General features: G+C 45.1%; 1 protein-coding gene across 2 annotated transcripts in view; it reads left to right on the top strand.

Annotated features, from left to right (window-relative positions):
- Positions 1 to 27,817, top strand: part of LOC138497215 (uncharacterized) — a 1,137,079-nt gene that overhangs the window by 175,590 nt on the left and 933,672 nt on the right. For both annotated transcript variants that reach the window (XM_069620541.1, XM_069620540.1), the window contains exon 2: positions 8,092 to 9,918. In XM_069620541.1, coding sequence (XP_069476642.1) covers positions 8,092 to 9,918 — 1,827 coding nt within the window. The remainder of the gene's footprint in view (positions 1 to 8,091; positions 9,919 to 27,817) is intronic.

The raw sequence follows: 27,817 nt of genomic DNA, 5'->3' as shown, positions 1-27,817 counted from the left end.
AAAAAGGTCAACCTTGAGGAATTCACACTTGTCCGTGTTGTAAGGAAGGCATGGTATTAAAGTAAGACAGGCACAAATGATCACAGTTCAAGGGTGTTTTTAAACTGTAAAAATGGGTTAAAACTCAAATCTAAGATGGGAGTAAGCTACGACCATCAAATAATTATAATAACGGCCAAGTAGAGTCTACTCAAATAAAAAGGGCATATACTAAAAAACCTATTGCCAATTCTTACCGCTATGTTACAAAGTAGTGTGGGATAATGTTCACAAGAAAGGAAAGAAGTGTTCACAAAATAATAAGTCAGGCTGTTATGGCTGGGGTCTCCCTTCCCCAGATTTTTAGAATGGGACAAGGTGCGACTTCTGAGCACAGCACACTCGTGGACCGCTCCAGCACGAGGCTCGCTATTCCAGTTCAACGATACCTGAACCTTCAGGGGCGAAGTCTCTTCTTTGCAAAGTCTCTTGCCTTAGAAGGCCTGTTGCATCAAAACAATAAACAAACAAAAGTTCCTTCATTGGTTTTGCACCTTTGGGCGATTGCTCTTAGCCCCTAAGACCTCCCTCCGCCGGGCTTGGATCCTCTTTGCAAAATGGGCCTCCCTCTGTCGGTTTCACTTCGGCCTCTCAAATATAGCTCGTAACCTTCAGGAGCTTTAATGTCCTTTCAAACAAACAACACTGTGGACAACCCTCAACCTGGTTCACTCTCGTCAACACACTGTTCCCGGGTGCATTATTCTTCACTCCTACTCGTAAATAGCAAACAAACAAACAAAAGTTCTTTTGGTAATCTTGTACCTTGGGCAATTGCTCTACGCCCGCTTGGATCTCCCTCCGCCTGGCTCGGATCCTTCTTGGAACTTGGGCCTCCCTCCATCGGGTTCACTACGCCCTTTCAAATGCAGCTTTCACTTTTCAAGAATCTTCAACACAGTTCATGATTTCCTTCATCTCAACAGAAAGCGTGGATTCCCTTTTCCTAGCTTTCTTTCGGTATCCCTCTGTCGGGTTCACATTTGTCTTATTCTCCACAATGTTTTCATTTGCCAAATATACAGTTCACTTTGCTTTCTCACGATTCAGGATTCACTTCCCTTAGCTTTCTCTTGGCAATGGGTCAGAGACTTTCGAGTGTACAAGGGATTTGTCGTGACCCTTGTAGTACCACTCGGACACCTCACACTGCCGTTTCCTATGGCCTGCTGGTACTTGCAGTTTTATTGAAAAAGGGGCCAGCGAGAGTCCTTCGAATGAGCACTCCTGCGGCGCCTGGCCACTCTGCAGCTGGCCCTTCTCAGGCTTTCCCAAAAATGTTGTGTTAATCTAACGTTGCCACTTGCAACCTTGGACTTAATACAATTCGGTTTGCTATCAGCTTCCTCTGACACACCGATGGTGTCGGGTCCACTGGCTTGCTTCTGGAGTCAAGGACAGTACCACAGTAGCCAGCGTGCCTCCCTGCCTGTAATATCAATGCTGGAGGCCCCCGTGCACCGTTGACGTCTGTTCCTCCACACGGCACTTGAAACTCCCGGTTTTATGATTTCCCTTAAGGAGGCTTCTGTCAGGGTTAGGTCAAGGGTTGCTCATATACAGCATTCTACGGCTCTGACACGCAGAACATTACCACTATTATCCAGGCAGAAAAGGTATGCGGTACATGTACCTATATTCAGTGCATCCCTGAATGAAGTTCATTACATATCTTCCCGACTAAGTGGACCACATAGATGGAGGTTTCCATGGCGTTTGTGGGGGCCTCTGCACGTTCGCTGCAATGTGTTCCACGTTAGGGGCAGAGCTAGGAAAGTCCACAGTAACCGTACTTAAGTTTCCGGGTTGCCGGGGAGGCTGCTTCTGATTTTGTAAAAATTGCGGTTTACCAGCTTCGCATCTCCCTGTCCTTGTTCTGTACCTTGATTCTTGTTACAACCTCGCTCCCTATCGTTACTTCTGGTGAACTCCCAGCTACGAACTCGGAACGTTACCTGACTCCCAAACTCTTTCTGATTACAATCTGCTATTGCTTTCCCAACGACGAACCCGGAACGCCACTTGACGTCTCCAACTCTTTCTGATTGCAATCCTGTAATTGCCCGCACAATGACGAATCTGGAACGCCAGCTGACTCCTCTAACTCCTGAATAGAAACTGATATCACTCGCACAGCGACAAACCCAGAAAGTTAAACAGACTTCTTGCTTCATACGCCAACCACCACGCACCACGCAATTTAGGACGTGCTTGAGCAATCATCAACCTTGCTCATTCCAAACTTCCTGCAACCACATAGTCTCAACCAGGATCAAGTAACATTGTCAGTCTAAAGTGCTAAGCACAGAAAACACTGCCCATTGTCCACTCAGGTGTTTTTCTTACCAAACTTGGCGCACAGACTTGAGACTTCCTCCACTGGCGCCCAGATCGTTAGGCGTCCTCGTTCCATCGAGATAGGTGTTTTGGACTAGAGACTTTCCATATTCCGCATTAGGTGTCCTCGTGCCGTCGTGGTTAGGTACAGTTTGGTAGAAGACACTGGGTGCACACTCTGGTTTTTCAAGCCTCCTCCATTTGCTCATCTTGGTAAGTTCCTTCTTATTTATTCCATACTGCACACCTTGTAGTTAAGTATTCTTATAGCTCTGCACTCTGTCTCTTAGGCATTGTCGAGAGTCGATTGAACAGTCAGTTGTGTCTAAAGCCCGATCCTCAAGAAAGAAGGAAGACATTCTACTGGTCAGTTTTGTTTCTTTTATCCTGATTCATTGTACTAAGCCAGTCATCCAAGTGACCTACTTTTCTGTTCTGTTCCTCTGCAATTCCTGGGTTTTTGTGTGGTGCTCCATCTTCCGATTAATAGATCCCTTTGTATGTAGATTATTGTGTCCAGCAGGTTACATTGGTAGGAAGAACTCATCGGCTGCACTTCGGGTTCAACTACCACGGATTCTGACATAATCAGAAGCCTTAATATGGACACCAACGAAACCCTGGCAACCATTATACAAATGGTTGCGGAATTACGGGCAGACATGGCCTCGGCTCATGCGGCTACGCAGGCTCGAATAGACGGTCTACAGGCGAGTGCCCTCCCGGCTGGAGTGGCACCTACCCCTGCCGTAGCCTCCGGATCAGCTTACCCGGTGCTTGCGCTGGCAGCGGCCCCTGTTTATATGGCTATGCAGTTTCCCCTGGCCCCACCAGAGCAGTTCCATGGTGATCCCAAAGTCTATCGTACATTTCTGAATCAGTACAGACTGCACTTCTTGTGCCGCCCCAATGCCTTTCCAGACTCTACCACTAAGGCTGCTTTTATTTAATCCCATTTAGGGGGTACAGCGGCAGCATGGGCTAACCCTTTACTCGAAGCCGGTAGCCCTTTACTTTTTGATTGTGATGCCCTATTGGAAGCCATGAATCGTGTTTTTGACACACGCTATAAAACACAGGCCACAGAATTGGAGCTACTAGGACTGCAACAAGGCAACACTTCTCTTCTTGCTTATGTAGCTAAGTTCAACCAACTTGTCCCGACTGCCTTCCACAAACTGCTGGATCTCGTTCTCCAGATTGATGCCAGGAGAGCAGAGAGGAAAGGGGAAGAAAGGGGTCCTTTACCATCCACTTCTTCGACTAGTTATACTGAACCGATGCAGATAGGTGCCCTTAGAGCACTCTTGAACCCGGGGGAAAGGGAAAGATGATGAATCTCTAATCTTTGCTTCTACTGCAGAACATTTCTTGAAGGCATGTCCAAAGAAACCGAAGAAGTCGGGAAATGCAAAAACTCAGTAGTAGATGGAGTCCAGCTGCCGAGTTATATGTATTCGGACTCCACGATGACTACTCCCCTCACGATCAAAGCAACCTTTCAGTTCTCGTCGGGGTCTTCTTGGAACGGTGCGGCTGTCCTGGACTCAGGTGCTACCGGGAATTATGTTAATCTCGCTTGTGCCTGTGAGAACAGTATCCCTATGGTTCCTAAAGACCAACCTAAGCTTGTTAATGCCGTAGACGGTACCAAATTGATGTCCGGTTTAGTTACAGAACAGATGGTGCTTTTGGACATGACCACAGATACAGGACATACAGAGTCCATCAGTTTTGATGTCATAGCCGCACCCCAATTCAAAATGATATTGGGGATACATTGGTTAAAACTTCAGTACCCGGTTATTGACTGGAAAGTGGCAGAGGTTTGCTTCACCTCTGGCTAGTGTGAAAGTCATTGTTTAGGGCCGGCGGCCATGACAACAAACCCTTGTAGGTCTTTATTGGGGGTTTCCCCTACCGTAGGAGCTCTCACCTCTGTCTCTTTGCCCAAAGAGTACTCAGCATTTCAGGATGTTTTTGATGCTAAGGGGGCTGACATTTTACCACCTCATAGACCCTATGATTGCCCCATTGATTTGGTTCCAGGGAAAAAATCCCCAATGGCCGGGTTTACTCCTTGACAGTGAAGGAGGATGCAGTATTAAAATAATATATTGAGTACTGGCTTTATTTGCCCGTCCAGTTCTCCGGTGGCCTCCCCCATGTTCTTTGTCCCGAAGAAAGAAGGGGACCTTCGCCCATGTATAGATTACCGCGAACTCAGCGCAGTTACTATTCGAAATCAGTACACCATACCACTGATTTCAGTCTTATTAGATCAACTGGGTTCATCCACGATCTTGATTAAGTTGGACTTGAGGGGAGCCTATAATCTTGTCAGGATGCGCCCTGGCGACGAGTGGAAAACTGGGTTCAAGACCAAATATGGGTTGTACAAATATGCTGTGATGCCTTTCAGTCTGTGCAATGCCCTAGCCACTTTTCAGCACTTCATAAACGACGTGTTCACAGATATGTTGGACAGTTTTGTAGTAGTATATCACGATGATATCCTCATCTACTCACCCTCCTACGAATCTCATGTTTCGCATGTATCTGCGGTCTTGCAGCGTCTCATCGATAACCACCTTTATGCTATGCTGGAAAAGTGCTTTTTTCCATGCAACCAGTGTTCAATTCCTAGGTTACGACATGGTATCCAGATGAGCATGTCCAAGGTCAAGGTGATCTTGGATTGGCCAGTGCCAACTAACTTGAAACAGTTGAAATCCTTCCTCGGTTTTGCGAATTTTTACAGATGCTTTCTAAGGTCTTTTTCAAGTATTGTCGCCCCTTTGACATCCCTTACGAGTTCCAAGAAGGCAATTGAATGGGACCAGGCAACCCAAAAGGAAGTTGACGTCCTAAAGGCTGCCTTTACTACAGCGCCCGTTTTGCTCCACCCAAACCCTACTCTACCCTAAGTGGTTGAGGCAGATGCTTCCGATGTGTTAGTAGGGACCATCCTGTCTCAAAGGTGTGTGGACACAGGCAACCTCCATCCAGTGGCCTTTCATTCCAGGAAACTGACGTTTTATGAAGCCAATTACACTTTCACCGAAAAATAACTGTTGGCTGTTCGTGATGCTTTCCTGGTGTGGAAGCATCACCTAATGGGAACGGCATTGCTTGTACAAGTATTTACGGATCACTGTAACCTGTTAGCCTTACAGTCAGTAAAATGTACCACAGTCCGGCATGCTCGTTGGCACAAGTTGTTTTCTATGTTCTATTTTGAAATGACCTATAGGCCCGGCTCGAAACACTCCAAAGCTGATACCTTGTCTCGCATCCATGGTGTCTCTACTCGCAACGACAATGGTGAAGCCCTCTTACTCCCTCATCAGGTTGTCTGCGCCTGTATCATGCAACCTCCTTTACGTAATTCCCTGTTGCTATGGACGCAATCTCCTCCGCAGGAAATTCAAGACAATGATTTGGAAATCATCAACAGTCTTCCCTACCGTCTCGGTTTAATCTCGCAGACAACATTCCATTGATAAACAAACATCATCCTGGTCCAGACACCACATTTTTCCGCTTGTTGTACACACCGGGCACCCAATCCCTTGACTTTACCCTAGCTCTACCCCAACTCACTCGCCTCCAGCACGCGGCTATTAGTGGTTCTATGTGAAAAGACCTCATTTTAAAGGTCTGAAGAGAAAAAGACTGATTTACAATGCCCGATTTTTTAAAATTGTAAATGTCATTTTCTTTTGAGAATGCAGTTTTTGTTAATATTGGGGTAACCAGGGGGAGTTGGGTTCACCCCCTCCAATGTGATTTCAGCCCCAGGCCCTTCCCCCTTCCCCCATATCCAAAACAAAGACATACAATACACCATCCTACACACTTACCCGTTCTCCTCGACCTCCGCCTCCTGATCCCACAGAGCCTGTCAGCTCCTGCGTGCACTTGTGTTTTTTTAGTCGGGTGGGCGAACCTACAATGAGGATCTCCGTTTTTTCGTTGTTAAGACAGGCTATTGGTGGCCATCCAATTTTGTATGATGGCATAAATCTTATTGATGGAGATGGAGTCTTGTTTGTGGTCTCCCATGATGGGGATAAGGATCTGTGTATCATCCACGAAGTTAGTGTAGATAACTCCCATGGCGTCAAGAGCACATGGAACATAACAGCACAAACATCATTTGACAAAACAATGTTATTTTCTTGCCTTTCGAACTTTGTGACTTGAATAGTCTGCCAAACTCTGACTACAAAACATTTCCCTTTAGTTCACAGTACTTTGAGATCTGTGTGTGTGGGATAGTCTTATCCCTTTATCAAGTAGGCCTGTGCATAATGAAGATGACCGGTAAGTAATAAATACTTAGGCCCTTTGTCCATCTTCCTCACTCCTGTACTCAATCATATAAAGTGTACCAAAGACCGGATTGAAACAACCACATCTGTACCTCCTGGTCCCGCAGAGCCTGTCAGCTCCTGCGTGCACTCGTGTGCGGCAGGGGCGTGACAGCTTTAGAAAGACTGTTTTGTGCTGCCACGGAGCGGTCTTTCTAAAGCGAGCTTTCAGTGAAAGGATCTTTTGAAAAAGACCTTTTCATTGGGAACCCTGTTAGTATCCACATCCCTCTGCTCAATCCCACTGTAAACCAAGAATCCCTAGCCACCCTCCATAAACTGTTGCTTTTCTGCAATGCCTTGAGCAAGGTTTAGGCTTAGTGAACCACCACATGGTAACATTTAGCCCGTTTTTTAGGATATCCAATCAATGTGTACGAGAAGCATTTAAAGGCAATTAATTTCAATGGATAATTATTGATTCTTAAAACCAGATTGCCCGGTGCTATGTGTTGGGCCAGTGAGCCGAGTCCCTGAAAATAACTGAAGCCTAGGCATTCCGTGGCACAATTAATCGATGTCAGGGTGATACCCCACGATGTACTTTCCCCTCGGATGCCTAGCTTTGTTAAGAGGTTCAATATATGTTATTACGTTTACAAGTGTATGTAAAATTTGGCTGTGTGATGTCATTCTCACACTTGCCCAACTTCAGCTGCGAGGGCCGGATCCATGTCGGATTTTCAGGATACTCCTCATTAATATTCATGACATAAATTTGCATACTATGATTCTAAATGTATGCAAAGGTTTGCTGATGAATATTAATGAGGGATATCTGGAAAATCTGTCAGGTTTCTGGCCCTGGAGTTGGACAATGTCCTGTGCAGCCATTGAGGTGCATGGCTGTCCAGGGGCGGTTGACCGAAGGATCTCAATCAACAAATGCCATTTATTACGTAGCAGGTTGACAGTACCTTAACTAAGCATAGTAATTGGTGGCTTCTCACCAACGTCCATAGCCTTTTTTGCTGGACACTACCTTTACGACTGTACTACTCCAGGAGGCCTCTTCACCCAAGCTGTCTTTCTGGTATCTCGAGCAAAGTCATCTTTTTTATGGTAAATGCGCTTTTTTCAATAAAATGATTTTTTTTGTGTGCATCACATCAAACAAAATATCTGTCTTGAATGTTACAATACATTTGAAGGTGATGTGGACCTGCACCTCTTTGAGTCCACTGCGCCGCCCTTGTAGGACCTGTTCATTGAATCTTGCACATGGATCCTTTGTCTGAGGAAATGCAGGTGACTGCATGATGATTAAGTGCCAGGAAATACGGATGTAACCTTCTTTTGATGTTTATACATAACAATTGAATTATGTTTTTATTTCTTTCAGGTCGCGTTGAAGGAGTATTTCATTATGATCGTCACTCAAGGTACCAGCTTGCATTTGATGATGCCCTAATGGCGTGTACCTGGGATTTTGGGGCTGAAATGGCAAGTCGAGAGCAGCTAGAGGTGGCATACAGGTCTGGGCTGGAAGAGTGTCGGGCAGGCTGGCTCATATCAGCGGAGGTCGCATACCCACGGATCCACAGTAATTGGAAGTGTGGTGAAAACAAAACTGGTATCATTACATATGGCATCAGAAAGGATCCACAGGAAAAATGGGATGTGTTTTGCTATAAGTTGGACAATGATTGTTCCCAGTATGAAAAAGTATACCCTGTGCGTGTACCTAGTCATGTGGAAGGCACCATGTACAGCGTGGGCACTGCACCAGATCACATTGGGGAAAAGTGGCCCACTAAGGCTTCTAGTACTGAAAAAAGTCAAACCACTTTAATATCGTCCATGAGTCAGGATAAAACCCCACATCCACCACAGCCAACTGAACAGAGCAGCTTTTCTGCTGCTTATACACCTTTTCCAGAGGATGAATTTGCCACAGATCCTCCAATGGTAACTAATGTAGACAATACGTTCACTGCATTTCCATCTCAACAGAGAATTTCCTTTGAAGAGTTCTTAACTGAGTCTATACTGGAGAGCACATCTGCCATTTTTAATGAATTTACCCGAACAACAAATGGGAGAGAAGGGCACAGTTCCTTGGCGAGTCAAGGCAACACAGTGGACATTGGACCAGAACCAAGTAAAACGGACTCTTCATCCGATCCCACACAGTTGTCAAGTCCCTCCAAAACATCTACTTTGCCCTTAAAAAGTGCAATAGTGTCTGTCATCACATTAAAGGATCCTACAATAAGAAATTTGGAATTCACATCACCTGCTGCAGCTGTTAGAGCACCGTCTGAAACCGTAACTTCTGAAATTGATTTTTTAATTCGCACCGTCATCACAGAAGCACCATTAAAAGCAATATTTGGGACTCATGTAGGAGCTAATATTCAAATTACTTCTTCAGACAGGCCTTTTGCAGAAACCACCCCAGTCCATCCAACAATGTCAGCTAGCAAGGCTGCGGACAATGGTGACTGTCAAAAGTCTTCTTTACTACCGGCAAGTGATGAAATGTGGGGGACCACTTCTGGGCGAGGTGACGTTCATGCCACAGATAATGAGGATGATATCACCAGTGTGACCACTGACTTCCATTTGACCTCAATAACAAAAGAAGACAAAACACTTGATATATTCTTGGACAAACCTGGGGAACATGCAGCGAGTAGCAAGGACCCCGTTTTTGGTATGCAGTTTGGCAGATTGTGGCCAGATGAGACGATTTGGAAAACTACAGCCCATACTTTGCCACTAAACACGGTTGAAGAAAATACTTCAAATAGTCCTAAATTATCTCCGGTTATAATAGACATTGCGACAAATGTTGCCCTAATCACAGAAAAGGAAATTGACTTGGAGCGCACAGAACCGACCATAGAAAGCAGCGCAAATGTACACTCTGTTCTCACAAAGCATCTAACCCATTCTTCATCTAGAGGCAAAACTCCCAGACCTGCTGACATCAGTTTGGAACCAACCCTTAATCTTTCAACATTAATTTCCTTTTTAGCCATAGAGGAGTGGCAAGTTGGCAGTTCAAGCCAGGAACAAGGAGGTGTACTTGATTTTACTGTTGCGACTTCTTATGCAATGAGTGACCCCAAAACTACTACATTCACAGAGGAACCTGCCAAATCACGTAATCAAATGGCAGCAACGCAATCTCCCAAACAGCACTTTGCTCTGTATGAACCCTTAGGTAAGTTGACCTTTCGATCTATCCTTTCCAAAATTCTTAGCTTGTACAGACAGTGCATACATTGATACATTTATCCTGGGTTCACACTGGAGATTGTTTTGTAGAGGGGAACCTTATTTATTTATTGCATTTGTTACACGCCCAAACCCGGATGTATCACAGCGTAGGTTACTTAGAATGTTTATCTGGTGACAAATTATGTTACAATACAGGCAGAACATTTCAGGATACATTAATAACAATATGCACAGAGTGTAGGGGGTCAGACTGGCAGGAACACTGGGGCCATGGTGGAGACACTTCTAGTTAAATTTATTAAAGAGCCATGTTTTGATAAGCCTCTTAAAATGCTGGTGCGAAAGCTCATTTCTAATATGCATTGGAAGGGTGTTCCAAATCTTAGGTGCAGCTACTGGGAAACTGGCACCCACCCAACCCCCCCGCCCGAGAACTCTTGAACCTCGTACAAATAGGTGTGACTAGATCCGGATATAAGGGATCTAGTTGGTCTTGTTTGGGTGACACAATTGTTAAGGTAAGAAGGGGCATCATTGGTGATACATTTATGTGCAGTGATCAGGGTCTTAAATAGAATTCTAGCTTGGATGGGGAGCCGGTGTACTTCTCTCCTAATGTGAGGGATGTGATAATTTCTTTTTAATCCAATTCTTTTTGTTTTGTAGCAGTTGAAATTTAGTCAGGTTAGTACTTGTAGTTCCTAGTAGGAGGATATTACAGTACTCAAGTTTTGATAGTATGAGAGCTTGAGCTAGGGTGAGGCAGTTTTGTGGTGTGAGGATTGGGCGGCTAATCGCGATTATTTTGGCAGTATATGCAGTGGATGAGGAAAAGGCACTGATTTGTTTAGTCATAGTAAGGTTAGTGTCTAGCTAGACGCCCAGAGTTTTAACCTGTTTGTGTATAGTAATGGAGGTCCCGTCAATGGTGATGGCCGAGTAGTCGGCGTGTAGTGTTTTTAGTCAGGTGGGCGAACCTACAATGAGGATCTCTGTTTTTTCGTCGTTAAGACAGGCTATTGGTGGCCATCCAATTTTGTATGATGGCATAAATCTTATTGATGGAGATGGAGTCTTGTTTGTGGTCTCCCGTGATGGGGATAAGGATCTGTGTATTATCCACGAAGTTAGTGTAGATAACTCCCATGGCGTCAAGAGCACATGGAACATAACAGCACAAACATCAGTTGACAAAACAATGTTATTTTCTTGCCTTTTGAACTTTGTGACTTGAATAGTCTGCCAAGCTCTGACTACAAAACATTTCCCTTTAGTTCACAGTACTTTGAGATCTGTGTGTGTGGGATAGTCTTATCCTTGTATCAAGTAGGCCTGTGCATAATGAAGATGACCGGTAAGTAATAAATACTTAGGCCCTTTGTCCATCTTCCTCACTCCTGTACTTAATCATATAAAGTGTACCAAAGACCGGATTGAAACAACCACATCTGTATCACCATAAACGCCTACTATTGCTATGATGCACACCCAGAGATGGATCATAGGTCTTGCTCCTCATGGTGCGATGTGCACCAGGAAAATACATCCTGAGTGCAGAGTTACATCTCTGCTCCTCAGATTGCCACTTCCTTGTGTGCTGTGGAAGTCCTTCTGGTCCGGAAAGACAAAACAGAATCCACTTCTACAGAAGTAGGGAGCGTAGTTTCTTCAACCGTAAGCGGCTACAGCTTTGCCTCAAAATGTAGTACAGAAATGTGTTCTGGATCTGGCAACACCTAAAGAAGTTTGTTCTTAATGTCTGTTATCAGAGGAAGACCCTTTGTTCCTGACACCCTGAACTGTTTCATAGTGGTATTAGTAGTAGCACTAGGATCCCAATATCAAAATTGCATCTGCTGGGTCACGTGCCTCAGGACCACCTCCACTGTTTCTGTGTCATATCCTTCCCAGTGGGTCCCCTGTCCCCTCATAAGAAAAGAAACAGGAAGATGATGGTGAGGCCGGGGAAGGGGAGGGTCCACCACGTGTCTAGGCTTCCTATGTGCAGACTTGTGTTTTGCTGCCTTCTTTTCTTCTTGCAGCATTTGCAAAATCGGCTTGTTCATCCTCACATCAGCCCTGGAGGTGAGGTTCTTTCTCCTCATCCTGGGTGGAGTAGAGACGGAAGGAAGAGGAGGGACTTGACTCCCTATACCTTCTTTTCTAAGTGTGCTTACCCAGAGCTGCTGGCTTTAACTAACGGTTCCTAGACTTGAGGATGACCCTGTTGCCCCTCACAGCGGTGCCCCAAATGCACAGACCTAAGCATGTGCAGACATTTAGGATTCTATCAACTACACAGTCTAGTCTGTCCAGGGCACATCATCATACTGCTGTCAAACACCCCCTACCTCGACCTGTCACATCATCTTTTCTACGGCATTGGAAAATGCCATGTTGGCGGTGGAGACCGTTCTACATCCGGCAACATGCTGCTGTTTACAAGGTTGCCAAGGGTAACGGCTGCGTACACCGTCAGCTGACACAGCGGAACATAGCGTGCTCCACCCACGTTCCGGATATAACGCTGCAGTCAACTTGAAGCAAACGCTTCTGATTGAAATTGCGTTCCTGATTGCAGATTTCTTGTACTCTTGGATATCCTGTTTTCCGACCCTGTTTTTTCGTCCGCGACTTTGGATTGCTGTGGATTTGCATTTGTCTCCTGGTTACCGCACCCTGCTAAACCCTGCTTTCACGTAACTGGACTGCTTTGCCTAACTTTCTGATACCACGCTGCCAGCAAAACGCTGAACCCTGCTTTCACGTACCTGGACTGCTTTGCCTAAACGTTCTGATACCACGCTGCCAACAAAACGCCAAACCCTGCTTTCATATACCTGGACTGCTTTGCCAAATGTTCGGATACCACGCTGCCAGCAAAACGCTGAACCCTGCTTCACGTACTGGGACTGCTTTGCCTAACGTTCTGATACCACGCTGCATCACATAAAACCAATCCGCATTCACTGTGCCTTCCCGTTTGGATACTTTGCACGCCGCAGACTCATATCCACGTCTGTGCACGGACTAGAGATGCTAAGCTGACTTGGTGCACCTCCCCGGCCGAACAGGCGTCCGCGTGCCTACGGGAAGACAGGTCCCTACTAACTTTCCCTTTTCCTTTTACGTACGCTGATACCTCTTTGGATTACTTGGAACACCTCATCCTTGACGCCCAGCTACCCCAAACACCTGGTAAGATCACAACCCTTAATTCCTCATACTTCTCGCTCCCTCTCCCAACTGACAGTTAACTTTACATTGTTATTGTGTTTAGATCGTGGTCAGGCCCAGGTCATCACCTTACCTCAGAGGGCTCCCAGTCCCAACTCTGCAGGACAGAACGCCTTATTTTAGAGGTCAGCCGTGTTCCATATTCCTGATTACTGTTCATGTTACATGTACAATTCAGTAACAGCTGTTTCCTCTGATCTACAGCTGGCGTTGTTGGTGGTGCTTTATAGCCCTGCTCTTTCCACTGATTACCCACTCTGTTAGTGAATTTTAACTGATAGAGAGATTCATTGATAGGAAGAACATCAGTGTCGAGAGAAGAGTCTAACTTCCTTGTCTGAGATTCCCTGAGACCCACAGTGACTAGAAGCCGGAAAACAGTGGTAAGCTTGTACAGGTATTACGTGGTAAAACACTGCAGGTCTGTATTGGTGGTCCGCACCAGAATCAGAAGCTTTATCATGGACACCTCAGGCACTTTGGCTCCCCTTGTACAACTGGCCTCTGAATTGCGTGCGGACATGACAGCAGCTCATGATGCTACGCATCGGCGTATAGATACCTTCAGGACCTGACTCAACAAGGGGCAGGAATAGAGGCATCGACTTCTGCAGTTCCCTCCGGGTCTGGCTACCTACCAATTGCCTTTGCGAAATCCTGTCTTTGTCCTTATGTCGACTCAGTTCCCTCTGGCTCCTTTGGAGATGTTCAGTGGGGATCCAAAACATTTCTGAACATTTATAAACCAATGTAATTCCATTTTCTGTGCGGACCGGCCTCTTTCCCCGACTCCACCACCAAAGCAGCTTTTGTTTTGTCCTATCTCGGGGGTACAGCTGCTGTCTGGGAAAATCCCTTGTTGGAAAATAATAGCTATATGCTATACGATTGCGATTCTCTGATCAGAGCAATGAGCCCTGTCTTCGACACGCGTTACAAAACTCAAGCCACAGACTTAGAGCTGTTAAACCTTCAACAGGGTGACACGCCCCTACTCACCTACTTAGCACGTTTCAACCAGTTGGTCGCTGAAACCGGGTGGCCTGAGAACAAAAATATCTGCCATATTTTACAGAGCCAATCGGATTTAAACACCATGCACACCAAGTATCAAGGATTTCTTGTATTATAGTAAGTTAATTTGATTATGTGTAATGAGATTCAAGGTGCAGGGGAGAAAAGAAACGACCCTGGCATCTGGGTTGTCAATACAATCGAACAGAATAAGTTCCCTATTTGGGAACTCCCGTCCCCTGCACTCTATGGCTGAATCAGCCCAGTAAATGTATCTAGTATTAGAGATATACATACCAATAGAAGACATTCTTTGATTATTCAAATAGAAGGTTTATTACAAAAATAAGTGGGCCCAATGCGTTTCGAGAGAGGTTCTCTTCATCATGGGCTGAAAATTTCATTCAATATTCATAATTCTATAAATTCAAGAAGAAAGTGTACAAATCATTTAGTCTAGTTAATTGAAAACTCGGAAATACAAAAATTATAAATCACATTTCAAAGATTTGTGTGCTGATTTCAAACATCAACAATGTTATTCGCCAGGTTAGTTCCTCAAATGACATAATATCAGTAACCACATGATGTATGAATTGGTATGAGCCCCATGTATTTTCAATAAACAAAAAAAGCCATACCGCGTATTCATCCAAATGGTCTATCGATTTTTGGCCAATTTTTCAAGATAAGAACAATCATAGTGTTGAGCAAGACCCATGCAAGTATTTCTACATGTCTGTCACACCTAAAAATGATGTAAACGTTGAATTATATGGTCGAATGTACAAAAGGTGGAACAACTGTCCTAATTTAAAATGTAGTAAAGCGAAGATGACTTACTATTGTGTGAAGTTCTGAAGAAACTGTGATTGCTTAGTAGGGAGCTGCAAACGGTAAGCTTTGGTAGGGAGAATTAATTCCAGGCGAGACGTAATGGAAAGTCTGTGCATCTATAATGGAGGAATATGTAATTGGAAATTAAAGGATGATAATATGAAGTTAGCTAAGAAAAAGACATTGTGAGTCGTGTAGAACAGAAAATCTGTGTGCCTACACTAAATTTAAGGGTGGGATCCTGCTAAAGAACAGAGAGGCAGAGGGAGCCAGACAAGCGGCTCAAAAAACACTTACGATTTGAAGCTTGAAACCCGTCGAGAGCTGTTCGATACACGCCATGTTGATGCTAAACAAAATGGCGGTTTAAATATACGTTAGATGCCTGACGTCATCACGTAACAAGCGTGAGTGACGTCACAGATGTAAACATACTGACGATTCTGACTGTGTATATGCCGAAATTCATCTAATATGCGTATCGAACGTACGAATGCACAATTCTATAAAGAGCACACGGCGGTGCGGGTATGAGGAGAAGAGATGCCTACGAAAACTATAAGCAGGGAATAAGATGCCAAGGAAATAGAAATACACTAAGTGAAATATACAAAGTAAGGCAAGAATGTATAGTGACTATAATGCATAATACACAGGCCCTTGAATTGCAGAGTGCCTATGAGGGTTCACAAAGTGAGAGCTTACGAAAGATCTCAATAATGAGAAACTGTTTGTGCGTTTAACATATGTGGAAGAGTGTTATGTACATAACTATATTTTGGCCGGCTTCACATCATGAGCAAGTCTGATTTTTAAGTAATGGCAATACAGTCAACAAATGGAAAACATATATATAGTACATAAGTTCTGTCTCCTTATTGGGGAGTGCACATTCTAGACGAGTGTCATATCCATATTAATGGGCTGTCTCACAGAGGTGAGCAAGCCTAATATTAAAGTGGTGGTAACAGAGTCCCATTGGGAAACATATCTAAAAAAAGTTCTGTCTCCTCAGTATGGAGTGCACAATCTAAAAAGGACTGTACATTCTGTGTTGAGTCATCATCAATCATCATCAATCCAACAAAAAATCATTTAAAGAAACAATCCTAAATAAAATTCTTCATTAAGACCATGTGGATACACTGCATCAAGTTTGTGTATCCACCATAATTCCCTTTGAGCTAACTTCTTAGCAAAATCTCCACCTCTTGGTAATGAGTGTACTGTTTCCAAAATTACCCAACGTAGTTGTGTGATATTATGAGCATTTTCTTGAAAATGTCGGTATACTGTGGACTTTTCATTTTTGGTTCTAATGTTGGACTTGTGCTCCGTCCAACTTTCTTTTGTCTTTCTAATGGTTTTACCAACGTAATATTTGCTGCAGGGGCATCTGAGAGCATATATTATGTTTTTACTGTCACATGTAGCAAAGTCTCCGAGTAAGATTTTTTTGCCACTGCTGGGATGACGAATGTGGTCTCTTTTGATGATATTGGGACAGTGTTGGCATTGGAGGCATGGGTAAGTTCCTGTTTTCCGTTTCGTCTATGTTGTTTGCCTCAAAGTTTTCTTTCTTTCGGGTTTGATTAGACTGTCTCTGAAGTTTTTCCCTCTTTTGTAGGCCAGCATCGGAGGCTCTGGAAAAAATCTGTTGAGTTGTGAGTCGGATTTTATCAGGTCCCAATTTTTCACAATGATCTTCTTGATTTGATAACTCTGACTTGAAAACTTCATAGTATGAATGAGTCTGTTTGAGATTTTCTTGGGTTTTTCTTCAAGTAATGTAGCCCTCTTGAGTGGGTCTGTGCGAGCTACAGCTTTCTCCAAGATTTCATCTGGGAATCCTTTCATTTTGAACCTTTTCTTCATGTCCTCATATTCTCCTTATAGTCGTGTCGCATCTGATGTAATCCTCTTTAACCTTAACATCTGACTAAAGGGTAGGCTCTCCTTAAGGTGGGTTGGGTGAAAACTCCCAAAGTGGAGTGTGCTATTGCAATCAGTAGGTTTTCTATAAATGCTTGTGTTTAAGGTTACACCTGTTTTTTGGATGTTGATATCAAGAAAATGTATGTCCGGTTGACCTATTTCAAGGGTAAAGGTGATTCTTTCATTGCAATTGTTGAACTGTAGATATTCAAGAAATTGATGGAGTTCTTCAATAGTACCATACCACACATCAAAAATGTCATCTATGAATCTTTTCCAGAAGCCGATTTTGGTTTTCCAAGGCTCTTTGTTGAGTACATGTGTTTCTTCGAAGTGGAACATGAATATATTTGCATAAGACGGAGCAACTGGTGAGCCCATGATGTTCCCGCGATTGTAAAAAATATTTACCGTCATACCGAAAGTAATTGTTGAAAAGAATGATGGTGAGAAGTTCAATGGCAAATATCTTGTGAATCGAAGTCTTTCTATGTTTTAAGAGGAACCATTCAAGTGACTCAATGCCTTGTTGGTGCGGAATGGATGTGTACAGATTATTTACATCCTATTTACAGAGGCCTCACAGAATCCTTGAAAGACACTCTAGTCACTGTGCCAGTGGTTCCTACTACTTTTCCCGAACTATTGGATCTAGTTCTCCAAATTGATGCTGGAAAGCCAGAACAAAAAGGTGAAAAGAAGCCTGTCTCGCTGGTTCCAACCCATTCCGAGACACCGGTACCATGGGATGGTGAACCGATGCATATAGGAGCCGTACATGATCCATTGACGCCTGCAGAGAGAGAAAACCGTAGAAAAAACAATCTCTGCATGTATTGCGGCTCTGATGATGTCACACCGCCTGTCCTGGGGTCTCCTTACCCGCTACGGCGCTCCCCGTCCTGGAGGTTGTATCCCCGCTTTCGGCTTCGGGGTCCGGGGCTGTCCTGGGTCTCGGGCGCTTCCGGGTCTCCTGTGCGCACTGCTTTGCGCATGCGCGGGCGTCCGCTCTCCGCTCTCCGCGCATGCGCGGTGCGCAGGATGCTCGATGCGGGGAGATCTGCGGCTCAAGCCCCGTTGTGGGTTATCCAATGCCTGGGAGGCGGCACGGCTTGCGTTGCAAGCCTCCCAGGTGCTGGTGGGCCTATTTAAGGAGCCCTGATCCTTTCCAAACCGCATCTAAACGCGGTTTGTACGGATCGTGTCTTCGCTGCCCTTGTGTTGCCTTACCGTTTTCCTGTTGTCTTCCTCCTGCCCTTGTTCTGCCTGGGGCTCCCCTCTCTCCTTACCTGTTCTGCATCGCTCCCTCCTTCCTGATTCCATCTGGCTCTGAGTTCCCACTGTTCCTTCTGGTTCCCGTGCTCATCTCGTTTACCAGCCTGCTCCTCTTGCTGCCTAGCCTTCGCTCCTGGAGGTACTGTTCTGCTTCTGGTCTCCTGATTTTCATCAGCTTCCGTCGGGATCACCCTGCCTCCTGTGGACCTTGAACCTTATACTCAGAGGCTCCCCCTGCCAGTGCTTGCACTGTCCTGACGCCACGCAAATCAGGGGTGAGCCAACCCGTGGCGTTGGAGGCTGGTTCACCTCCAATCCGGTTCCATTCGGGCTGGTGTTGGGCTGGTTCCCCGCGCCATCAGTCACGTCCCCTCGGATCATCTGACAGCCTGGCCTCATCACCAAGGAACCCAACCGGACGAACTGGTACGCAGCGTTCTCGTGACGCTATTTACAGATGAGCATTTCCTGCGTTCATGTCCCAAGAAACCAGCCAGACGCTCGGGAAACTCCAAAGCTCGGCAACAGACGGAGTCCCTTTGCCGAGTATCCTGCCTCTGGACTCCCCACATAGCGGTTCTGTGACTCCCTTCACGGTCTCAGTTTTTTTTCATTCTCCTCGGGTAAACCTTGGAGAACACTGGCTGTTGTTTATTCTGGGACCAATGGCAATTAAACGATCTACAGTATGGCCATGAATCAGGCATACCCGTTGTCACGAAAAACCAACCTGAGGTCGTAAATACTGTGGAAGGTACGGCTCTCGCCTCCGGACTGGTCACAGAACAGATGACAGATCTACGAATGTCCACGGAGTGTGATCATTCCGAGGAAATATTGTTTGATCTAATCATGACACCTCGGTTCAAAGTCCTCCTTGGTCTTCCTTGGTTAACTAGACACAATCCCATTGTTGACTGGCACAGCCGGGAGGTCCACTTTGATTCAGAGTATTGTGGTTCCCATTGTCTAGATACTGATACCCTGATACCAACTGGTCCTTGTTTATCACTCCTTGACACCGCCTCAGTAGTTGGGGGTGTGACTTCTACATGCAGTACAGATATACCCAAGGAGTATGAGAAATGTCATGATGTCTTTGACAAAGGAAGGGCTGAGCATTTGCCTCCACATAGGCAATACGACTACCCCATCGAGCAAGTCCCCGGCGCTAGACTCCCCACGGGTAGAGTCTATTCTCTCATGCATAAGCAGGACCGGATTCTCAAAGAATACATCGACAACGCACTAAATGCAGACTTCATTCACCAATCGAAGTCCCCTGTTGCCTCCGCGTTATTCTTTTGGAGATTTGAGGCTGTGTATTGATTATAGAGGCCTCAACGCCATTACAGTATGCAACTGATATCCGCTGCCACTGATATCCATCCTTCTAGATCAGCTGGGGTCCTCTGTTATCTTCACAAAGTTGGATCTAAGGGGAGCATACAATCTTGTCAGTATACATGAGAGGAATTAATGGAAAACAGCCTTTAAGACCAGGTATGGGCTGTATGAGTACTGCGTCATGCCTTTCGGACTTAGCAACGCACCAGCTACATTTCAGTATTTCATGAACGTCGTGTTCAGGGATATTATGGATCAATAAATCATGATTTACTTGGATGATATCCTGATTTATTCCCCATTATATGAGCAATACGTTAATCATGTCTCCTCCGTTCTGCAATGGCTCCGGGAGAACATCCTGTATGCCAAACCGGAAAAATGCAAGTTCCATGTTACAAAAGTCGAATTCATTGGGTACGACTTAACCAGCGAGGGGGTTCGAATGAATCACTCCAAAGTGAAGGCAGTGCTTGAATGGCCCACACGCTCCACTCTCAAGGAACTACAAACATTCCTTGGGTTTGCCAATTTTTATAGGCGTTTCATTTGTTCCTATTCTGCTGCGGTGGTTCCACTAACTGCCCTCACTAGTAACAAAGTCCGATTTGTTTGGAATTCCGAGGCCAAAACTGCATTTGAGGCTTTGAAAACCACATTTACATCTGCTGTAGTGTTGCAACACCCCAATCCTTCCCTGCCATTCCCGGTGGAAGCTGATGCTTCTGGTATCGCTATCGGGGCCATCCTGTCCCAGGAATGCCTGGATGACAGGAGTAGGGGTTGAAATGGGGGAAAAAGGTGTTCTGGACTCAGGAAAGCCAAGAAACTGCAATATGTGAGTAAAAGTACCTTTCCCAGCAGGCTTTGGGGCATTTGGTAGTTTTTGCCATATGCGCGTGTGGCCAGCTGACACTAATGAGCAACAGCTTATCAAGGGCCAATGGCGCACGGCAGCTGTGGCTTATTTTGTTCACGGGGTGAAGCCATGCCGGAGGATTAGGAGACGCCAGCGCCTGCATGCATCTTTCCTTGAGTAGGAATCTCGAAGCGGCGGACGAATGAGACGTGGGGTTACCACATCGGGTGTTCGGTTCTTTTGAGCGAACATGTTTCTCTTGCAGTGGCGGAGGGAGGACACGCGCGGCTGCTGCGTGCTATGAAAGATTACGTCCGGGAAGGCTTACAAGCTTCCCGGACGAAAGATAAGTGTTTGAACTTCCATGTTATGTGGGCAAAATGCTGGTGCTATGGTCATTGTGTTCTTTTCATTGTGCGAGGGCAAAATTTTGGCTGGCCATTTCATGCGGATTCTAAATTCATAGGTTATACGCAACATTGCTCCGAGAGGGAAAAGTATCCCTCGCCAATTGGTTTTTCCAGAGTATAGGTGCTTCGGCACGTGAGGCGCTCACTGGGCGCATTGCCTTACTCGATGCACAGTGAGGTGAACCGGGGTATGCAGAGTGAGGCAAAAGCGACAGCCCAAGGGCTGTCTCTGCTCCATGTCTAAAACGCTTATGTTGCATGTTTTGTAAGTGCTGCTAATGCTTGCCCATTGGGCCATGTATTATGTTTTTTCATGTTTGGAACACCTGCCAATTGTATGTTTCACCCTGCTTGCTTATATGTAATCCATTCCATTGTATGTTCATCTGTGCCTGTATCAAGGGGTACTAGGAGTATAAGTGGTCAAGAAAAATACATCAAGGCCTGTATCAAGGGGGTTGTTGTTGTGCTGGAAGTGGTGTTTATGGTCTATGATAGGTTGCCAAGGTATTAGATAGTGTAGGTTTTTTTTTCCTGTTACTTCCCCGGTCCTATCCACATTAGGTATTCTCCTAAACCTCTCTCCGGTGTTCCTGCATTCCCCTCCCCATCCACAACCTCTCCCTAACCCTCTTCCCCCCAACTGGCTGCCACGTGGTATCCTGTTGTTTGTATATCAGGTACCTGTGCCAACCACGGGTGGAGGGTCGACTTCATTCGGCTTCTGTGGTTCGGGGGAGAGTGTTGACACACTTTCCCCCATTATTGTCTACTTGAGTGTTTGACACCGGACACCGGACTCCGGTGTATGCCACCATGTGGCTTATTACTCTAGGAAATTGACACCTTGTGAGCAGAATTACACCATCACTGAAAGAGAACTGCTCGCTGTAAGAGTTCACAGAAGGGAGGCATCATCTCATGGGTGCTAGCCAGCCAACCCAGGTTTTCACAGATCATCGTAATCTATTGGCTCTCAAGTCCATTAAATGTTCGACAGCTAGGCACGCCAGGTGGCAAGCCTTCTTTTCCTTGTTATCGCCCTGCTCGTCTTCACTCCAAAGCCAATGCCCTTTCTCGCATGCACGGCAGTCAGGTAGCGCCCAATCCGGACTGCTCTTTTCTGCTCCCAAATCAAGTAGTTTGTGCATGCACTCCACAGCCTTCCCTCCAGGATGCTTTACGTGAATGGCTGTCCTCAGAACCCCCTGAGATAACTGACTACAACATTGATTTCCTTCACTCTCTGCCCTACATCCAAGGGAAGCTATATATGCCCAACGCTATTTCCAGGCCGAAAGCCATGCAATGGTGCCATTTTTATTTATTTATTTATTTATTTATTTGCATTTTTAAAGCGCTCACACAGCCCGCGGGCATTGAGGCGCTGTTACAGGAATTGTTTTTTTGTTGCGTAATTGTGTTTTTTGTTGTCTTAGTTGCATATTTATAACACGCGTAAATACCCAGAGGTTTCTAAGCGCAGACTCGGGGATTGAACCTCTGTTGCTTCGTGTCGCCTTGCTTCCAAGGCGAACACGTTGCCGCTGAGCTATCCTCCCGGATTCTATCATCGCTGCACACCCCGGGAGGAAGAAGACAGTCGACCTACTATGTTGCTGGTGCTGGTGGCGGACCATGCAAAAGGACGTAGGGGTATATATATCCACGTGTGCAATATGTGGACGATGCAAATCCTCTGTGGGTAAGCCAAATCGTCCTATTGCGCCCACTTCCGGTACCTGATCGTCCGTGGCATATGTTGTTGTTGGATTCTATAGTAGAGCTTCCATGGGTACAAGACTATGACACCATCTGGGTCAAGGTGGATTATTTCATGAAAATGGCTCTCTTTGTGCTTTGCCGTGTACTTCCCTCTGCCCCTGTTCTGGCCAACCCGTTTCTAAAACATGTCTTTTGTTTTTTTTGGACTCCCTACCATCAAAGTCACAAACAGGGGTTCACAATTCACCCCACACATTTGGGAGGCTCTTACCTCCTCTTTTGATATCTACGAATGCTAATCGATTGCCTATCATCCCTAGACGGACGGTCAGACGGAGCGTCTGAATGCTGAGAGCAATATCTCCGCTGTCTGCTGGTTCAGCATCAGGATACCTAGTTGTCTGTGTTAAGTTCCACCGAGTTCGCCTATAATTCTTTGCACTCCTCAACAGGGGTACGAGGTCGATGCCATCATTGACACCAGGGTGCGCAGAGGTGTGCATTCCTATCTTGTAGACTAGAAGGGGTATGGCCCTGAGGATAGGTCTTGGGACCTCTGGAGAACATGGACGCCCTGTTGCTCTTGGCACATTTCCATGCTTCTCAGGGGGTGTCGGGCTCTTTCAGGGAGGATACTGTTAGGATTCCATCAACTTCACAGTCTAGTCTGTCCAGGGCACATTATCTGTCAAATGTTCCCCACCTCTCCTTGTCACATAATCTTTTCTACAGCATTGGAAAATGCTGTGGCGTCAGTGGAGACCGTTATACATCCAGAAACATGCTGCTGTTTACAAGGTTGCCAAGTGTAACGGCCGCGTATGTCGTCAGCTGACACAGCGAAATGCAGCATGCTCCACCTCCGTTCCAGATATAACCCTGCAGTCAACTTGAAGCAAACGCTTCTGATTGAAGTTGCGTTCCTGATTGCTTTCCGACCCAGTTTTGTTATCCTAGACTTTGGATTGCTGTGGATTTGCATTTGTCTCCTGGTTACCACCCCCTGCTAAACCCTGCTTTCACATACCTGGACTGCTTTGCCTATTGTTCTGATACCAGGCTGCCAGCAAAACGCTGAACCCTGCTTTCACGGTCCTGGACTGCTTTGCCTAACGTTCTGATACCACGCTGTTAGCAAAACGCTGAACCCTGCTTTCACGTACCTGGACTACTGTCATGATACCAGTCATTGAGCATAGTCCTCATTCAGGCATTCAGGCTAGGCAGAGCACAGTATATCAATCAGCAGGTCAAAGGTGGGTGTTAGCCTGGCACATATGGCATTTACACCATTCACAGCATCTACTTCCATAGACACCAGTAATGTTTCATAGCAATTTCATACACTTAAGATGGCCACTGCAAAACCCATTTACAAGTAACAGCAAGGTCCTATTCATATTAGCAGAGGGAGCTACTTAAGCCCCACCTCCGCTGGAACGTGCGCTTTGCATCTGCTCTGCTGACAGCGGGTAACGCTACCGGCGTTTCTCCTGACAGAACCTCAGAAAAAGAGAATAATAGAGACATTAGTGTTACGAAGAGTTTCAGTGTACCATAGTTCAGAGAATAGACTTACCCGACAGAAGTTATCTCCGACGCTGTTATGTTCAGTTAAGAACATTTTATTTGCTCACAGTCACAGCATCTTCAGTCAGATGTTTCACTCACAGCCGCAGCATCTTCCGTCAGACGTTTTACTCACAGCCGCAGCGTCTTCAGTCAGCAGTTTTCACTCGCCGTCGCAGCATCTCCAGTCAGAAGTTTCATCTGCAGCTACCACATCTTCCGAAGGTTTTTTCCTCAGCTTTCCGAAAACCTGCAGACAACACAAGAGGTATTTAATTTTTTTTTTAAACGAACTTAACAGTTTTACATAGAAGACTTTTTTTTAAGTGTTTACGTACCTGAAGGTTCCTCAAGTTTTCACCTCACAGTTGTTACCATGCTCCACCTCGCAGGCTGCTATTACTCTGTATTGGTGAACTTACGTGTAAAACGTTTTCTCATCCTGAGTAACTCTGCAGCCATCCACAGCCATAATTCTTTTCGCAAATTCCTTGAACCTGCGAAAAAGAAAAAAAGACAAAAGTAATTCGAAAGAACGATCTCTCTAGCGTAGGAATCAATTCAAGCCCTCAAAGATAACCGTATCTTCACCTGCTAACTTACCCAAATCCTCATTCTTAAAAGAATAGACAATTAAAGGCAAGAAGCTACAGAGTTCATCAGCATCCCATGTTAGCATTGTTTCTCCATCTCAACGCGCCCCTGTAGAAAAGCAGGATGGAGAGCTCCACAATAATAAAACACAGGTTCGAAGGTAATTTATCCCTAGAGTTAGTAGGGAGTGATTTTAGGGGTATACACATCTCATATAGTATTATCTCAGTTAATAGATGTTATAGCATTTCTATTGTTGTCATTCGTTTGTTCAAATAGAAAAAGAATCCTAAAGGCTCCAAGGTATCAGGTCCACACGCTGGGGAGGTATTATGCTCCCGAGGAGTTCAGGTAAGCGTTACAGAACGCGAAGCCGTACTAGAAATACTCCACCGGAGCGTAATGGAAAACACAAAAATAGACAATTTATCCCAGATTTTGGGGGAGTTAAGGGCAGAAGTCCATGCACCTAGGTCAGAAACTAATTGTTTAACAGAGAATGCACTGATGAATTGGGTCGCCAATTATTACAGTCCCAGTCTCCCACAGGGTCAGGTCTCCGCTCCCAGTACTCCTCTACAGGTAGTTTTACCAGGGAACATTCCACTAGCAGCCCCAGAAAGGTTTATGGGGGATCCAAAGCGTTTTGGAGTCTTCATGAACCAATGTAATTTACACTTCCTGTCTAGACCCGGGGTCTTTCGTTCAGATCAGGCTAAGGTGGCGTTTGTGTTATCATATTTGGGTGGACATGCTGCTGACTGGTCCATTCCCTAAATCAATCGAGATGACCCATTATTAAGAAACTTCCCTGGTTTTCGGCAGGAGTTAGAGAAACATTTTGCCCATCATGCTCATGGACAGGCTTTGGATAATGAGCTGCTCTCTTTACGCCAAGGTAACCAAGAATTGTTATCTTATATAGCTTCCTTTAATCGATTAGTAGCAGAGACTAATTGGTCTGAGGAGAAGAGAACAACACTTTTTTATCGAGGATTACGAGGAGAACTCAAGGACATATTGGCGCAACTAGTAATCTCTCCTACAGGTTGTGCCGAATTCATTGACCTAACTATACAATTCGATCATCGGTTGCAGGATCAGCGCACTGATCGGGCCAGATCAGAGACTAGATCACTCTATGTTCGTTCGAAAGGCAGTGGAACTCGTCAAGTGACTGAAATTTACTCTGAGCCAATGCAGTTAGGAGGTGTTCGGGATCCAATTTCTAAAGAAGAAACAAAAGAAGACAACAGAATGTATGCTTCTATTGTGGGTGAGCTGGTCATCACCTTTGTAATTGTCCAGTGAATCCGCTGTGGAAACCGGTGGGAGCCGTAGACAAGGCAGACAGGAATATAATAAAAAATGAACTGACAGCAACCTCCAAAGTCCGACAAGTGTAGAGGTCGACTTGTCGAGTCAGAAGAAGGAAATTCAGATCTCTCATTTCGTTGTTCCCACTATCTTAAGTAGTGACCTTCAACCTTCCAAGATATATGCTCTTGAAGCATATGTGGACAGTGGTGCGATTGGGAACTACATGGATTACGAAATAGCAGGCAATATGGGTATTGGTATACACTCAAAGGCTGTTGTGGAAAATGTCACAGCAGTGGATGGTAATCAACTGATATCCGGACCAGTGATGAAGTGTACTGAAGTTTGCACCTTGCTTTGCCAGTAGCGACATTTGATAAAAGATCTTGTTTGACCTAATCAGTGCTCCACAGTTTAAAGTAATCTTAGGTATTCCATGGCTAGAGAAACATAATCCACAGATTGATTGGCGTGCCAGAACCTTAGTATTTACCAAGGAATGCAAACACTCCTGCTATGTTCAAGGTGGAACCTTTGGAAAAAGAAGTTCAAGCGATTTCAAGAGAACAACCCACTTTAGGATTAATAGGGACTCTTCCACCAGAGTATCAAGATTTTCAAGAAGTTTTTGAAGAACAGGCCAATGTAGTGCCTCCACACCGGCCATATGATTGTCAAATCGATTTAATCCCTGGTTCCAAAACCCCATGTAGTAGAATTTATGCTTTAACCGAACAAGAAAATCTTCATTTGAAAACATATTTGGATAAATACCTAGCCAATAGTTTTATTCGGCCTTCTAAGTCCCCTATGGCTTCTCCTTTGTTCTTTGTGCCCAAGAAGGAAGGGGACCTTCGTACTTGCATAGACTATCATTCCTTAAACCAGATCACAGTTAAGAACAGGTAACCCTTTCCACTCATTCCAGTGTTAATGGACCAAGTTAAGGATGCAAAAATGTTTACCAAACTGGACCTTCGAGGAGCTTACCACTTAGTGAGAATCAAAGAAGGGGATGAATGGAGACCTGCTTTCTGCAGAAAATACGGCTTATAGGAGTATCAAGTTATGCCTTTCGGCTTATGCAATGCTCCAGCGGCTTTTCAGAACTTTATTAATGATGTTTTACGCGAATTGCTAGATGTCTGTGCCATAGTGTACCTCAAAGACATTCTAATTTATTCAAACTCGGCCCAAGAGCACATAACTCATGTGAGGGCAGTACTTATGAAACTACGGCAACATAAATTATTTGTCAAGCTGGAGAAATGTTCACTTCATGCAACCTCAGTAGAATTTTTGGGATTCATCCCGTCACCATTGGGAATTCAAATGGATAATCGAAAAGTTGAAGCAGTTTTGAATTGGCCTTCCCCTACGTCAGTGAAAGCATTGTTGCAGGATTTTCCCAAATAGTCCATCCAATATCTTTGTTACTGCGAAAGCATAAGGCATTCTCCTGGACCAAGGAAGCAGAAGAGGCTTTCCAGACCTTGAAAAAACATTTTAAACATTCTAATTTTGAGACACCCACAACCTGAGCTACCGTTTGTAATAGAAACTAACGCGTCCAGTGCTGCAATGGGAGCTGTTTTATCTCAAAAAGACATAGAAACCGGACAACTGCAATCAGTGGCCTTCTGGTCGAAGAAGTTTTCAACAGCAGAATTAAATTACAGTATCACAGATAAGGAATTACTAGCAATAAAACACGCTTTCAAGGAATGGAGACACCATTTATTGGGGGCCAGGGACACTGT

Source organism: Ambystoma mexicanum, chromosome 5q (assembly GCF_040938575.1).
Source record: "Ambystoma mexicanum isolate Mex_15411 chromosome 5q, UKY_AmexF1_1, whole genome shotgun sequence".
Taxonomy (NCBI): Eukaryota; Metazoa; Chordata; class Amphibia; order Caudata; family Ambystomatidae; genus Ambystoma; species Ambystoma mexicanum.
The sequence above is the reverse complement of the archived record's forward strand: the minus strand, read 5'-3'. Positions and strand labels throughout refer to the sequence as shown.